General features: G+C 46.9%; 1 protein-coding gene across 1 annotated transcript in view; it reads right to left on the bottom strand.

Moving 5' to 3' along the window:
* LOC138525801 (putative gastrointestinal growth factor xP4) overlaps window positions 1–15,395 on the bottom strand; it is an 89,758-nt gene that overhangs the window by 59,525 nt on the left and 14,838 nt on the right. The window contains exon 2 of the mRNA XM_069636015.1: window positions 3,816–3,956. Within this exon, the coding sequence (XP_069492116.1) occupies window positions 3,816–3,956 (141 nt within the window). The remainder of the gene's footprint in view (window positions 1–3,815; window positions 3,957–15,395) is intronic.

Below are 15,395 nucleotides of genomic sequence, written 5' to 3'. Positions count from 1 at the left end.
AAAATGATGCCCATGACTAAAACATGGACGCCCATCCACTTACAAACCATGTTGTCAATGTCAAATCAACAGAAAAAGCAAATCAGCATGCCATCATACCCATGGCTGAATTATAACGCACCGGCTGAACCGATTATTCATTGCAGAATCCAGGCTAAACCAAAGCAATGGATGGGCACTGAACAATCTAGTACCTGGTGCTTTTCATGGCGTCTATGCTAACAGACAAGGGAGCCAGGGAGGCGGGCTGGCATGTAGACACAGAAACCTCCCTCAAGATTGCGTGACCAGCAGGCCTGGACTTTATTCACATCAAGGGCCCGATTCATGGAATTTCATCCACAGTGCAAAATGAGTTTGCACTGCTGAAAAATTGACTTTGCACTTCCGACACAAACCCTGATTCATGGAAGTGTGCAAAGTGTCTTTTTCACACTTTGCACAGTTCCATGGATCGGGGTGAAAGTTTAGATTGATGGATTGACCGCTAAGACTGTATGGACAACTGTCCACCGTATTCAAGAGTGGAGAGAAGGCGCTATCCATAGACTTTGAAAGTTGAAATCCTGCCTGAATCATAATTCAGTTGTTGCAGATGTTGTCTTTGATTTCCCAGATGTTAGTATGTATATCTTTAGGTGCCATTACTTCTCCATCTTTCCTTGATATGCTTGTTTGGTTAGAAAGAAATGTTGTAGGGGTCTTTACGAAACTTTGAATACAATACTATAAACTACTTATTTCACAGACGTTATATGCATCAGCTAGATAGCACAAGGCACTAAGGGCCCGATTCATGGAATTATATGCACCGTTCAAAGTGACTTCGCACTGCTGAAAGGTGACTTTGCACTACATGCACAACCCCGATTCATGGAACTGTGTAAAGTATATTTTCAGCAGTGCAAAGTCACTTTGAACCGTGCAAAAACATCCATGAATCGGGCTAGGTGTGTGGGGACCCATGCTGCCCATGCCCAGTGAGGGGGGACAGTGGCAGAGGGGGGCCACCCTCAGCAGTACTTGCAGGGCCCCCCACATTTTGTGTTATGCCACTGACTAAGCGTCCACACCCCAGGCATATGTGGTTGGCTTACAGAACACAGGTTTGATTCCCAGCACGGCCAAACCACCCATTCATCCATCCACAGTCTATAACTACAGTAGTGTTACATTTCATATCGGTGACACTTATTTTTAAGTGCTTAGAAGTGGGAGGAATCAAATAAGACGTTCTTCATAAAGCGCTGGCATGCAAACCTTTTCATACCAAGCCCCCCGTTGAGTAAAAATATTTCTGGCTCTTAAAATTATAAACTGATTTTCTACTTCTTATACTGGCTGTTAAAAGCAGACACCTTAATCCATATAGATATTAAAAAGCCATCTTGATCCATTTTGAAAGCCCAGTTTGAGGACCACTGATTTAAATGGATGCTATTATGGCCTGTGCCTCCTAGTAAGTGTTATTCCCCTCCTATATTTCCCTCCATTAGATTCCTTTAGTCCTATTGATGATGTCATGATTATCATCATGACTAAACCCATGCAATGGCCTACTTAAGGGCTGCTGAAAACATCTCTACTGAAAATGCAGGGGACACAATCATGATCCACGACTCCTATTGGGCTTGAAACACAATGTCCCCTTAACACTAGCCTTGATGTTGCTGCACTGGCTCCCAATTCCCCTTAACACTAACCTTGATGTTGCTGCATTGCCTCCCAATTCCCCTTAACACTAGCCTTGATGTTGCTGCATTGGCTCCCAATTCCCCTTAACACTAGCCTTGATGTTGCTGCACTGGCTCCCAATTCACCTTAACGCTAGCCTTGATGATGCTGCACTGGCTCCCAATTCCCCTTAATGCTAGCCTTGATGTTGCTGCACTGGCTCCAAATTCCCCTTAACGCTAGCCTTGATGATGCTGCACTGGCTCCCAATTGAATAGCGATCACATTTCCGGTCTCAATGCCTTTTTCTTAAATCCTTACTTGGCCCCACTTTGGGCTACCTATCCAAATTCCTCCGTCCACAAATCACAGCCAAAACGCTTTGTTCCATCCAGCTGCCGAAATACCGGCGCTAAGGTTGAAGAACTCTCCTCTTCCCTCTGCAATGGTCTCGCTTCTCCAGTTCCGGAGGAGCCTGAAGAATCGCCTCTTTTATGTGAAATCCGTTCTCGAGCATCCTCACTGATGCTGCTTGCAGCCAAGGCCATGCTTCCCGCTGGGCAGATGGCTCAGACAGGCCACGCCCTGCCCTGGTGGATAGTCCCGCCCCCAGGCCTTCTCCTTCACTGCTGCACCCAAAGGACAATGCCCTCTGAAAGCATAGCCAGCATTTTCCTTTTCTCTTGCACACCTCTCTTTTACCATGACCAGGCCTCTGCTTCCTGACTCCACACTTCTCTCTGTCTTTAAGTGCTCTCAGATGGCAGTGAGGAAGTGTGTACTGCTTAATACGACCATTTGAACAAATCACTAATTACTATGGTACACATATCTATAATATATGTTGGACATGTATGAGGATTTGTAGATTCCTGGGGCCGTATCATGGAACTTTGCACTGGTGCAAGTGCTATTTCACAGGTTATTGACACTATTAATGTCCCCATTCGAAAAATGGGTGTATTACAGATAGGGCCTCATCACGAGTTGGGCGGTAACCCCGGCGCTATTAGCGCCGGATCACGGGTCTGGCGGAAGGGTTATTGCCCATTCATCCATTGGGCCCATTCGGGAATTCCTCATTCCCCATTGGGCCCAATGGGGAAAATTTGCGCTATTACCGCCGGCGGATTTCCCACCCGCGGTAATGGCGCCGAAAATCGGCAATTTTGCCGCAGATTTCCCCCCAGCTCAGAGGGGGAAATCCGCCAAAGCCATGATCTGGCGGACCCTTAAATGCAGCGGTAATATTGCTACCGCCGCATTTAAGGGTTACTGCCAGACTCGTGATGAGGCCCATAATCTCCGACCATTCCAGGTGCAATTAGCACCAACGCCAAAATAGCGCTGGTATAAAGAGTTATTCCCTCAAGGCATTTTTCCACCAGAGAAACCTTCTTCCTAAACCTCGTCCCGTGCCCTGGTGCAAAAATGACTTCAAAGAATTTCGGCACAATTGTTCATTGCACTTGCACCGATGTACATTTTGAGTAATATCACCCTTTTGCTTTTGATGCATTTTTGCAAGAGGCAACGTTTCTCCAGTACTAACACCACTAGGACCATATCCCCCATGGAGCAAAAATGGGTGGAAATAGTTTTTTCACTATGGTAATTTTGCCCTTATGCTATTGCACAATTACAAAGTTTCTGTAACTTTCCCCCTGAAGACTAAAGGTAAGATTGAAATTCCCAAGCATGGGGTGTGCATGCTGTAAGGCCAAACGGATGATACATGTCATCAAAAGTCTACAAGCCACACTGTGTGTGCGCGTGACGGTGCGCATGCGCGCTGTGCTTGTGCATTGCTGTGCACATCACTTTTCGTATGGCCAGCGCAAGTTTTCTTTTGTTGCCCATTTGCCTTGTGACCACCATATCTTTAAGATGTCTCTGGGACTTCAAGAGCTTATTGAACTACCATCTCGGCATAATATTTTGTTAGTCCAATAAATGGCATCAAAACTTGGATTTTAAACTGGACTAACACAATGCCAATCCTCTCCCCCCGTGAGTGCCAAGCGAACTTCGACATTGTATTTATGTATAATTTAAATATAACACCCTGACCACTCAGAGCTCATCACCAGCCCTTTCACTCCAGTTCTGTTGTGCAAAGTATTTCCTTGGCAAGACTTTACCCTGCACTTGCAGAGGGTAGAAGCACCAGATGGTGTCAGGTTTGCTGGAGTCGAAGCAGCATCCTTTCGCCGTGCACTGCTCCGCAGTGATTCCTGCAGGGCCGCAGTTGTCCCTTGTTTTCGGCTCAACGCCACACCTGTCTGTTCAAAACAAGAAACAAGACCGTTTCACTAGGCACAGTGTTTTAGCATACCCTTTCCAACCGAGTGGCTTTCTCAATTCAGGATATCCTTCATAATCTGGCTCAAAAAGTGATCACATGCATCCATTGTTCACAATCTCAGGCACACCACACAACCACAAACTATTTGGTGAGGCCTCCTCGCTATTGTTGGCACTGGCCCAGCAGCTCAACCATTGGGAGGCACGAGGACTCTCCCTTTTATTTTATGTGTTGACAGGGGAGTTGCTAGGTCTGGAAAAGACCTGGGGCTAAGCTGATGTCGGAACTGTTGGGACTGGGGGCTAGCTAGTCTTTTGGCTGTAGCTCCCGAGATTCTATCCGGGGCTACAACCAAAAGATCAGGGGCTACAGCCCCCTTAGCCCCCCCTAGCAACGCCCCTGTGTGTGGAAAAACCTACATTTCCTTTAGAACAGCAACAAATAAAAGAAAACAAAGCCATGTTTCTCTATGGATTCTTGCCAATACCAACAGGGGTTCAGCCACCTCTCTTGCCTCCACATATGGAAACCTGTGAGCTTGTCCCACTGAAACCTTGTACACGGCAGCAGGAAGAAAACAGACTTTTTGAAAAACAGACCAGTGCAGGGGTCTGCATTTCCTATAAGATCACTGCCCCCCCACCCCAATTCCATATTAAATGGATACTCCATGTACATGACACAACTTTGAAAGATTACAGGAAAGATTGTGCTTCTGAGCAGTGATGTTTCTCCAGAGTTGTTCCCTCCCTTCATCCACTGTTTATATTTGTATTTTATTTGTATCTTGTATTTTATGTGTACAGCTCTTTCACCAAAGCACCGAACAATACGATAAAAACAGTACACTCGGGTGAAGCAGTACATTCTAAAGAATAAGCCGTAGTACTGGGGGATGAAGCTCAGTTGTTGGAAAGAGCGGCTAGGAGGCGAGATCTGAGATTAGATTGAAAACTATGTAGGGAAGTAGAGGAACAAATAGAAAGAGGGAGTGAGTTCCAGTGCTTGGGGGCGAGGAGGGTGCAGGATCGGAACCAAGAAGAGGCACGTGGGGGCTTTGGGACAGAAAGAAGGAAGTGGTTCTGGGAGCGCAACATGTGATTGGGAGAACAAAGCGATGCAAATACGGAAATATAGGGGCGAGACCATGGATGCACTTGAAGACAATAGAAAGAAAGTGAAAGAGAAGACACGGAGAGAAGAGGGGAGGAAATAGCTGATTGGGGAAGGAGGGAAAAATAAGACGAGTAAATGAGTTAAAGACAGAACGGAGGGGGGCCAAATGAGAAGCAGGAAGGCCAAGCAGAAGGGCAGAACGATAATCAATATAGGAGAAAGTCATAGAAGTAATAAGGAGTTGGCTGCCTGAAAGGAAAGGTAGGGGCGTGCGCGACAGCTGTTTAATAAGAACTATGTTAGAAATATGGAGGGAAAAGGAAAGATTGTGACCAAAGGTGACACCCACGTTACCAGCAGATAAAGTGAGGAGGGAAGAAGGAAAAGAAAGATAATGTGGGGAGGAATGGACGTAGCAGGGAAAAATAAGACCCCAGGGTTCAATGGATTAAGGTGCAGAAAGTGGGAAGACATCCAGGCTTGGACAGCAATAGACAGTTAGAAACAGTTGAGTGTAAAGACTCCGAAAAAGGAAGAAAAGGAGAAAACGATTTGGGTATCGTCCACGTAGAGATGGAATTACAGTTTATGAGAATCAATGAGAGCAGGGGGCGCTGCTGAGCTGCAACAAGTATGGCTGTCTAAAACAACAGCTCTGCGTCTCACAAGATCCTTACAGCATACATCCTAAGCTACATGCACAGTGGAGGGCAGAGGCTTACCAGTCTGGATCGACACGGCACGCAAGGGGAAAATATTGTGACGTTTGGTGTTGCGATTCCTCCGGAGTCGGCGGCAATCCGTGTTGGAACATTTCGCTGTGCCGTACCTGCTCCGGCCCAGTGTGATGGCGCTGCAGCGGTGAGCAGGAGCAGGTTGAAGGTGGGGGTGGATAACAGAGGAGCCGGGTGGAGTGCTGTGCCATCCTACATGGCATAAGCACGCGCAGGAGCAGCGGCCCTTGGAAAGTGAGCACGGCCGCCATGTTGCATTTGAAGGGCATAGGCGGTAGTGCGGGCAGCTGCGGCTGCGACACCGCTGGCCGTGCCTGTGAAGCTCTGGGATGTGATACAGAGCAGCGCTCATAAGGGAAGCTCCGGGCGTTCTGCTCGCATCTGTGGCCATATAGACCACAGGGAGGGTGGCCTGCCTGTGATTCCTGCTGATACTGGATATTAAAGTAGCGACTGGACTGGTCTCTCACCCACACTGGCCACATATGGTCTGTGGACGTTCTGTGGTCTGGAGAGGGCCACTAATGGACTGAAACTTGAGCTCATTTATCTGTGAAGGTGACACACCCGCAGGGAGACTACACCTCGCGACGCTCCAACGGACGACATCAGTGAGGGCCCCTCGAAAACTCCCAATATGGACCGCTACATGGCGACAATGAGTCCGTTCACACAAAATTGGATGACATAGTGTCCACTACTCATTCGCTTAAAACAAAGCTTGATAAGGGAAGTGGGCGCATCACCGCGGCTGAAACACATGTGGGAGATTTGGAAGACCCAGTGGGGAGGCATGACCAGGAACTACAAGTATTCAGGAAGGAGCTCAAGGAGGTGCGCTCAAAGTGCACGTATCTGGAGTCGCTCCCGCCGAAACAACATCCAAATAGCGGTGGTTCCTGAGAAAACAGTCCATGGTCCAATGGAGTCATTTGTGGAAGATATCCTCCAGTCCATTTTTTGGGAGGCAAAGTTTTTGGCACAGTTTCTGGTAGAGAGGGCACACCAATCGCCACCCACACACAACAATCACCAGATTGTTCAACTATCGCAATTGTGACCAAGTCCTTAAACTGGCAAGGGAAAAGGGAACCCTTCAATACGATTCGGCACAGATTCATATCTACTCGGATTTTTTGCCTGGAGTTCAGCCAGTGAGGAGGTCCTTCATACAGATGAAGCACCTGCTACAAGCAAGACAGGTCCAATACGCCATCATGCATCCAGCCAAGCTGAGAATCCAGCATGGGGGCAGAGCTCACTTTTTTGAATCCCCTGAGGAGGCGGCAGCATACATTGAGAGGTCCGTACCAGTTCTGATGGATCGGTGTCTGAGCTCTGGCCGGAAGGGTCTGGTCTTAACCACGGCGCAAGCTGCTTTGGTGGATTGACATGTACACTGCTGTGTCTGATATGGTGTGCCACATTGGACGCATTGCTGAACACTTCAACAACTACAGTTATGGCTGGTGTTTGCAGTGTGCTCCCTGGGAAAACATAATTAAGGTCATTGGGCGTACACTGTCATGTTGGGGTGGATGGTGCGGGTGGTGGTGGTGGGGTAGGGGGAAATGTTTAAAATTTAAACATTTGACAGTCATTTTTAGGGCAGTTGGGTGCAGGGGGTGGACCTGGAGGGCTTTCGACCCAACGCAGGGCAACATCTCATAGTGGAGCGAGCGGGCAGGGGCTCCCGCTGTCACTTTTCAAATGGAACATCTGTGGTTTGAGCAATCCGGTTAAGGCCTGAAAGGTTCTCTCGTCTATCGAGCGGCATGGTCCTAAAATAATTATGTTGTAAGAAACACATGCGATGGGGAGACTTCATGACGCCTTTGCACGCAGGTGGAGCTCTTTGCAGTATTACATAGATTATTCTTCACAATCCAGGAGGGTACTTACGCTTATACACCACTCTTTGGGCCTACGGGTAGCCAGGAGTGTGGCAGACTCCCTGGGTCACTATGTTATAGTCTGGGGATATCTGTGGAGCGCATGCTTATCCTGGTTAAAACATATGGCCTGAACATGGACGACTCTGAATTTTACCAACACATTTCCCAGGAACTGATTAACACTGAAGGGGCCATAATAATATGGGGAGGGGACTTTAACACAATTTTAGACTCCGACCTGGACAGGACAACGGGCGCTCCCAGGGCTCTGACTAGGGCTGTGCAGACTCTGCATCAGTTAATGTTGTATTTGCCATTGGTGAATGCCTGGCATCACATACACCCTCAAGCCTGGGAATATGCATATTACTCCTCAGTACATGATTCTTGATCATGTATAGATTTGTGGTTGCTCTTCCCAGGCTTGATGACGATGGTTAAGGGCTGTGCTATACACCCCCCTACATTGTCTGATCATTCCCCAGTGTTGCTGTTGTTATTGCTGGAGGATATCGCAAGACCTCACCCACTCTGGTGAATGGTCTGCCATGCTTCAGGACACAAACCTTGTTGAAACCCAAAAGGGTGATATTACTGCATTCTTTGCCCTTATTGAAAGGTCTCTGCAGCTGCACGCCGCTCTGTGGCAGACGTTTAAGGTTTGGATGAGGGGGGTGCTTATGTAAACTTCCTTGGGGTCACTTGGGAGTATTATGTGTGAATTGCACGATGTTGAGTGCTGGCTGAGGGTGTTGGAGAACGCACCTGGCCAGCATTCGACTGACTGTGTTGCCACAGGAGGCTGCCTCAGTATTGGATCGGCCTATTGCAGTGAAAGAAATAGTTGAAGCTGTGAAGGCACTCATCTGGTAAAGCCCTTGAGGCTGATGGCTTGGGGATAGAGCTTTATGAAACTTTTCAGTAGGACTTGGTCCCGAGATTGTTGCGGGTGTGAGAGGAATCTCTTGAGAAGGGAGAACTACCCCGGTCCATGCATTAGGTGGTTATATCCATTCAGCTGAAGCCCTGCAGACCCCTACATGACATAGCCACATATAGGCCTCTGTCATTAATTAACACTGACGCTAAGGTCTCGCACCTAGCAACACTTGTGTACAGGTGCGTGATACGTGCCATATCATATCAAGGTCTTTGCAAACATATTGGCCACACGCCTTCTTCCATTTATGGGAGAGTTAGTGCATCAGGACCAGTCTGGATTCTTCCCTATGAGATCCATGGCCATGAACTTGCATCAGCCTTTCTGTGCGTTATCTCAGATTGATCCAAAGGCCACCGCGGTTGCGGCCTCATTAGATGCAGAGAAGGTCTTCGATTTGGTTTCATGGTGACAACTCTCTCCCGTTTTGGGGTGGCCGCTTTCTTCTCATGGTGCGTCCAGCTGCTCTTCCCTAATCCGCTGGCCAGAGTCTGCACTAACAAGACACTTTTGGCCCCCTTCACATTGCGCTGTGGTACTAGGCTGTGTTGCCTGCTTTCTCCCCTGCTATTCGCACTCATGAATGAGCCGTTGACTGCATTGGTACAGGCTGCTCATGGACATAGAGGGATAAAAATTGCAGGACCACCCCAGATCATCTCGTAATATGCAGAAGACTCGCTTCTGTTTGTCCGAGACCCAGATCGGAACCTGGGCCCTATTGTGCAGGACATGCATATGTTCACGACATTCTCGGGATATAAGATCAATGACACTAAGTCACATTTATTCCCTTTAACACCGGCCACTGGGCAATCTGAGGATCTGGGAGACTTTCACTGGCCCCCTTTGAAATGTAGGTACTTGGGAATTGTGGTCTCCAGAGACCATCAGGCATTATATATGGAAAACCATGAGCTATACTTGCAGAAGCTGGCAGTGAAGCTGACAGTGTGGGCTGGTCTCCCAATCTCCCTGTATGGACGGTTCTCACTACTTAAGATGATCATCCTTCCCAAGTTGCTTTATTGTTTCAGCACTGTTACTCTTTGGCTGGGTAGGGCTTTCTTCACTAGAGTTAAGACGTTGGTCACTAGATGAATGAGCCTTATGAGTATGGGGGCCTTGGGGCACAGTCAACTCCTGGTCAAGGATCTTTGGCAAATTTCAGATCCTAACACCTTACCATAAGGCAATCCTGCTTTGGGACTTTCCGGGGCTAGCATCTACATTGGACAGGGAAATCAGAAAGGCATGGGACCCTGATGGGCAATTGACACTTGGGGATATGTTTCCAGGGGCAAATTTGTGTTGTTAGGAGATTTGTCTCGGCACTTGGGAGTTGGCGCCCTCCGGCTGCTGCAATACTACAGAGTGCATGCCGCGTTCTGGCGGAAATGGCCTTCCTTCAAAAATGAGCCGGAGACACATGAATGCATCAGCTCAATAGTTGTAGCAGATATGACAAGTCATGCGGTGTCTTCACTATATAGTATGCTACAATGGAAAAAGTGCACCAGAAATGGATTGATGGAGTCATGAAAAAGGGATTTGGTATTGAATTGGGAGATGAACATTGGTGAACGTGCTGCCAACTGACTAGAACTGTTTCACTGAATGCTGGCCTCTGGCTGATACAATTTAAAATGTTTTACGATCTACATTATACGCCTGATAGGCTGACTAGGTTTTGCCCGGATGCCTATGCCAGTTGTGTCAAATGTGGTCATTGGCAAGCAGACCCATTTTATATGTACTGGGCCTGCCCTGCTGTGCTGGAGTTTTGGAGAGATGTTGCAAAGATACTTGAATCCATGTTACATATTCCTCTAACCCTTTCACCGATTAAGTACCTACTTGCGGGCAAAGGGAAGATGCCTGTAACTGCCAGGTGGCTGTTCAATGTGGCTAGCGCAGTGGCTATAAGATGATACTGAAGTCCTGGAAATTGAGACATTCCCCTAGCAGTGCTGAATGGCTGCGGTCTCTGATCGGTGTCAATGAGCGTGAGGAGAATTATGTACGGACTGCTCCATCCAGGAGCTGACCTAACGACATTTATGATTCGCTCAAGCGATTTTTAGTGGTTGCTGATTCTGATATTTCAACGTGGAGGGACGGCAGCGATATAGGTGCCCCAGTTGAGGTTTGAACTTTGAACTGCAACATGTTATAATGATTTGTTTCATGTCGTCGACTGAAGTAGTTGCTCTCTGGGCCCATGATTCTGTTTTCACTGTAAGCAATGTATGCATCTGGCCCTGTGCCCTGCCAACTTAGTGACTGTCTTATAAATAAAGTTCAAAAATTGAAAAGCATGATAACTACCTTTAAACGGGCAGACAAGTGGGCCCGGGCGTGCTGGGGGAAACTGGTTACACCACTTGACAGGGTGTGGAGAGGGGGTTGTCCACGATTTTGAGCCCTATCACCTAGCACTTTTTTATCCTACTGGCATTCTCCAAATCAGGACATACCTCATGTCCAGATAGATAGAGCTATAGCGGACCTAACGCTCCTGAGAGCAACCATCCTTGTGTCACCGGCCTGGTCTGCTAAGGTGAGAAATATAGTGGACTGCACATGTATTGCCTGGTCAATAGCTCATAAACTGGGGGAATTACCATTTTATTCTCTATTGCTTCCCATAGCCAATATACCTGCAATCTCACTAACTACTGAAAGAGTTTATGTGCAATGTATGGGGAAGTTGGGCTAAACTAGGCTTCAGGATATCTTTCCTAGCAGTCAGTTCATTGCCCTCGACAATTTCAAGGAACTGGGGAGTAAGTCGGCATTGGATATCTTTCTCTACTTCAGGACATGTAATGCGGTGGAAGGGGCTATTCAGCACATTCCCTGCCCAACCTGAGACCACACACCTGCTGCATTTGACCATTGATGCGCAAGGGGAGGGAAGGCTGGTTTTGCACACATATGCCAAAATAATAGAGAAAATAACATACAAGACGGCATGGTGGTCCAAGATGGCACACTGTAAAGGGGAGAAGTCTGCAGGCCCACCGATCCCAGACGAGGTTCTGTTGTACACAAACCAGACAGGTTTCCTTTAACAGTCACTATAAACTCCTTAATTTTAAATATCTGCACCAAATATACTATACACCGGAAGCGCTGCACAAGCTTTTCCCAGATGTGGTGGAGGGGTGTGAACGCTGTGCTCAGACGCGGGCCACCTTTTTGCATTTGGCTTGGGAGTGTGCACTGTGGCGAAATTTTGGGCGGAGACATATCAGAGGATTCAAGAGATTTTGGAGGTTTCCCTGCTGGTGGCACTCTTGGGTTACACAAGGGGAGCACCAGGGCATCTGAGGGGGCTGACAGAGTTGTACTGACTTTACCCAAGAGACGAGTTGCAGTGGTATGGGGTAGGGGTCCTCCACCCTCAAGGAGCTGCTGGATATAGCATGCTGCTATGATATGGAGGCAGACTGTAGGGATATGGTGCCTGGGAATGCCAGACCCTAGAATATTTGAGCCCCCAATAAAACATACTTAATCGCTTGGTCACAGAGTTCTCCTGATAGCTCATAAGATGGGGGCAACTGCTTGGCTGATTGATGGGGGTAGAGCTGGAAATGGGCGAGAATGAGTTATGTTAAAGTATGAATTGCCTTGTGTTGGATAACCTATGTACCTGTGGTGCTATTATTACTAGTTTCTAATGTCGTGTATGCTGTCTTTGTTCTGTTGTATTACAAAACATAAAACATATTTTTTTTAAAAAAAAGAAGCAATGAGAGCAGAAATGGGAAGAGTGCAGAGGGAGAATAACAGAGGCCCCAGGATGGAACCTGGTGGGACACTGTAACATAGGAGTTAAGGAACAGAGGTCTTACCAGCGCAAGTGACAGAGAAGGAACCGTTAGATAAATAAGAGTGAAACCATTTGAGAACAGAACCAGAGATACCCAAAGAAGTGAGAGTAGAGTGAAGAACCGTGCAGTTAACAGAGTCGAAAGCTACAGAAAGATCGAGAAGGATAAGAACAGAGGAGAGCTTGGAGCAGCGAGCAGAGAGGAGATAGTTGGATTCATGCAGAAGAGCAGTCTCGGTTGAGTGGGATGGACGAAAACCAGATTAAAGTGGGGGAAGAAGTGAGTGAAGATTGAGGAAAGAGGATATCTGGGAATAGGCAGCAGACAGAGGTTTAGAGAGGAAAGGGAGAAGAGACACAGGGTGGAACTTAGTGGGGGCCGAAGGGTCAAGATATGGCCTTTTAAGATGGGTAGGATAAGAGCATGTTTAAATGCAGAGGGCAAAAGAGAATTCGAGAGGGAGGAATTAATAAGGGAAGTCAGATAAGGAATGAGATGAGGATAGACTTAGGGAATCAGAGATGAGGGAAGAGGTCAAGTTGGGAAGCGGTAGGATGGGCACCAGCAACAAGAGCAGAGGTGTCAATATCAGAGAGAGTAGAGATTGAGGTCAGGGAAAGGGAGGGCAGAGCTAAAGAGGGGGCTTGGGCAGAGACCGATGGGAAAGAAGAATGCAGAGGGACAACTTTTTGGGTTCCACTCAACACAGAATCGATTGTGACGAAAAGGAATATGGCCGTGCCCCTACAGCCCTCCCTCTCATTGATATGATATGATAGGTTACTTATAACGCGCTTAATACCCAGAGGTTTCTAAGCGTGGACCCGGGGATTGAACCTGTGATGTGCTGTGTCGTCTGCACCTGGGGATTGAACCTGTGATGTGCTGTGTCGTCTTGCTTCCAAGGCGAGCACGTTGCCACTGAGCTATCCTCCCACTACACTCTTACACCTGGTGGGCATGAACCACAGGAATTATTCCCACATAGAAACTTAGACATGCAATACCCTGTATGGAGACAAAAAGGTGCTGCAAAATACACTGTTTGCAAAGGGCCATCTTGATCTCCAGAGACATTTGGGCCACTCCAAAATTAACACAATGCAGGCATCGTGTTTGCCACCCCATTCATCCCACTCACAACCCATAGCTTGAAATCCTTCCATGGCAGTCATTAAAATAAGGATGAAATCTCACTTAAAGTCCCAAAACACCTTTTATCTTTACAAGAATCAGAATAATATCCAAGGGGCATTTCAAGGGCAACATTAGCACAAATGATGCCGGTAGTTGTGTTTTAGCAACGGTACAGGTCACATTTCAACAGTAGCAGCCACAAGGAAAATATTTATTTATTTTATTGTTCATTTGTAATGCACCAATACACGTGTGTATCTCAAGGCGCAACAGAGCAAGGGGAATGATCCTACTAGGCCTTGTACATTTGGATCGTGCAAGTGCAGGTATTTATAACACGCTTTATTCCCAAGGTCAGAGTCGAACCAGTGTTGCTCAGCGTGTTCTTGCTTCCAAGACCCACGTGTTGCCACTGAGTTATCCTCCCTTCACTGGAGGGAGGATAGCTGGAGGGAGGATATACCACCTGTAGTATACACACAGATCAGTATCCACATGAAAATGATACACATACCCCATAAGAGATGCAGAACTCAGAGTAGCTGCCTCATGGAGTGTACGAAGACACAAGCATGGATATAGGAGGCAGATTGGAAGCAACAGATATGGCAGCGTCCATACTAGCATCCATAGTGGATATAGGTTAGAGGTTACCAGCAAGGTGCACATATACGAACATAGACTGACATTAGAAGAGGGCCATGGTTTTCAGGTGGTGTTGCCATGAGTGAGCATGACTTTTTGGTGTGCAACATTTGAATGGGCACTAAAATAATATGAAGGACATGTGACTACACCCACAAAAGACTGAGTTATAATGCCAACTGCTTATAGTCCTTGTTGGCCCAGACTTAAGATTGTGATTCATGACATAAAGAACATTTAAAATTCTACAGAAAGCAAAGAGATTGTGTTGTATAAGCTCAATAGAAGCCTTTTACATTTGGCCCGGACTCTACTGCTATGGACTCAGTCTACTCAAATGGCCTAGATGTAAGGACAGTGCAGGGAATGGTCTGAATAATTCAGCCAGATTGAGAGAAGGCAAACCTTTACACCCAAGACAGCCCAGTACTATACAATCAGTGAAGATGATCCGTCTAGGATCACTGTTTTCTCTGTTGGTAAAACCTGGACCCTTGACTATGCACGTTGGTTTCACTGTCTCTAATTTGACCAACTAACCACCTCTCTCGACCTAAGTATTATGCTTTTCATTGATAAGATAAGTAGACCTGCACTATGATGATGTTATTTTAGTTCATATAACCAGTGTTTTACTATCACCAGAAAGCATGTGCACACACATTAACCTCAGCAAGAGGAAAGCAGTATAGTGTACTGTGGTACAGCACATGAACACAGATATCTGCAGACAAGTGCTGAACTCACTGAGCTATCTCCTCCACCATGATGGCACTGAAACTTATAACTATTCATTTCAACTTTAATTATTGCATTTGATGACTATATTCCCCAGAGAAAGATGAAAATGCTAGAAAGTTTGTGCTATAGTGAATGCACAAACTGGGTGTACTACTGTGAACCCTGAGTGGATTCATAGGTTCAATTGATCTGTTCTGAACCTGTTTGTTATAGCCTCATCAGCACACTATACATTATCAGGACTTGACCCTGATTGAGGTTTACGAGGTGCTAATGGCTCTAAGGTGTGGACGCCAGACTCACGGTAACTTGGGTGCAGCAAAGCGCACATATATAGAGTACTATGGACCTGATTCATGGAATTATTTG

Source organism: Ambystoma mexicanum, chromosome 7p, assembly GCF_040938575.1.
Source record: "Ambystoma mexicanum isolate Mex_15411 chromosome 7p, UKY_AmexF1_1, whole genome shotgun sequence".
NCBI classification, from domain to species: domain Eukaryota; kingdom Metazoa; phylum Chordata; class Amphibia; order Caudata; family Ambystomatidae; genus Ambystoma; species Ambystoma mexicanum.
This window is presented reverse-complemented; position numbering and strand designations above follow the sequence as displayed.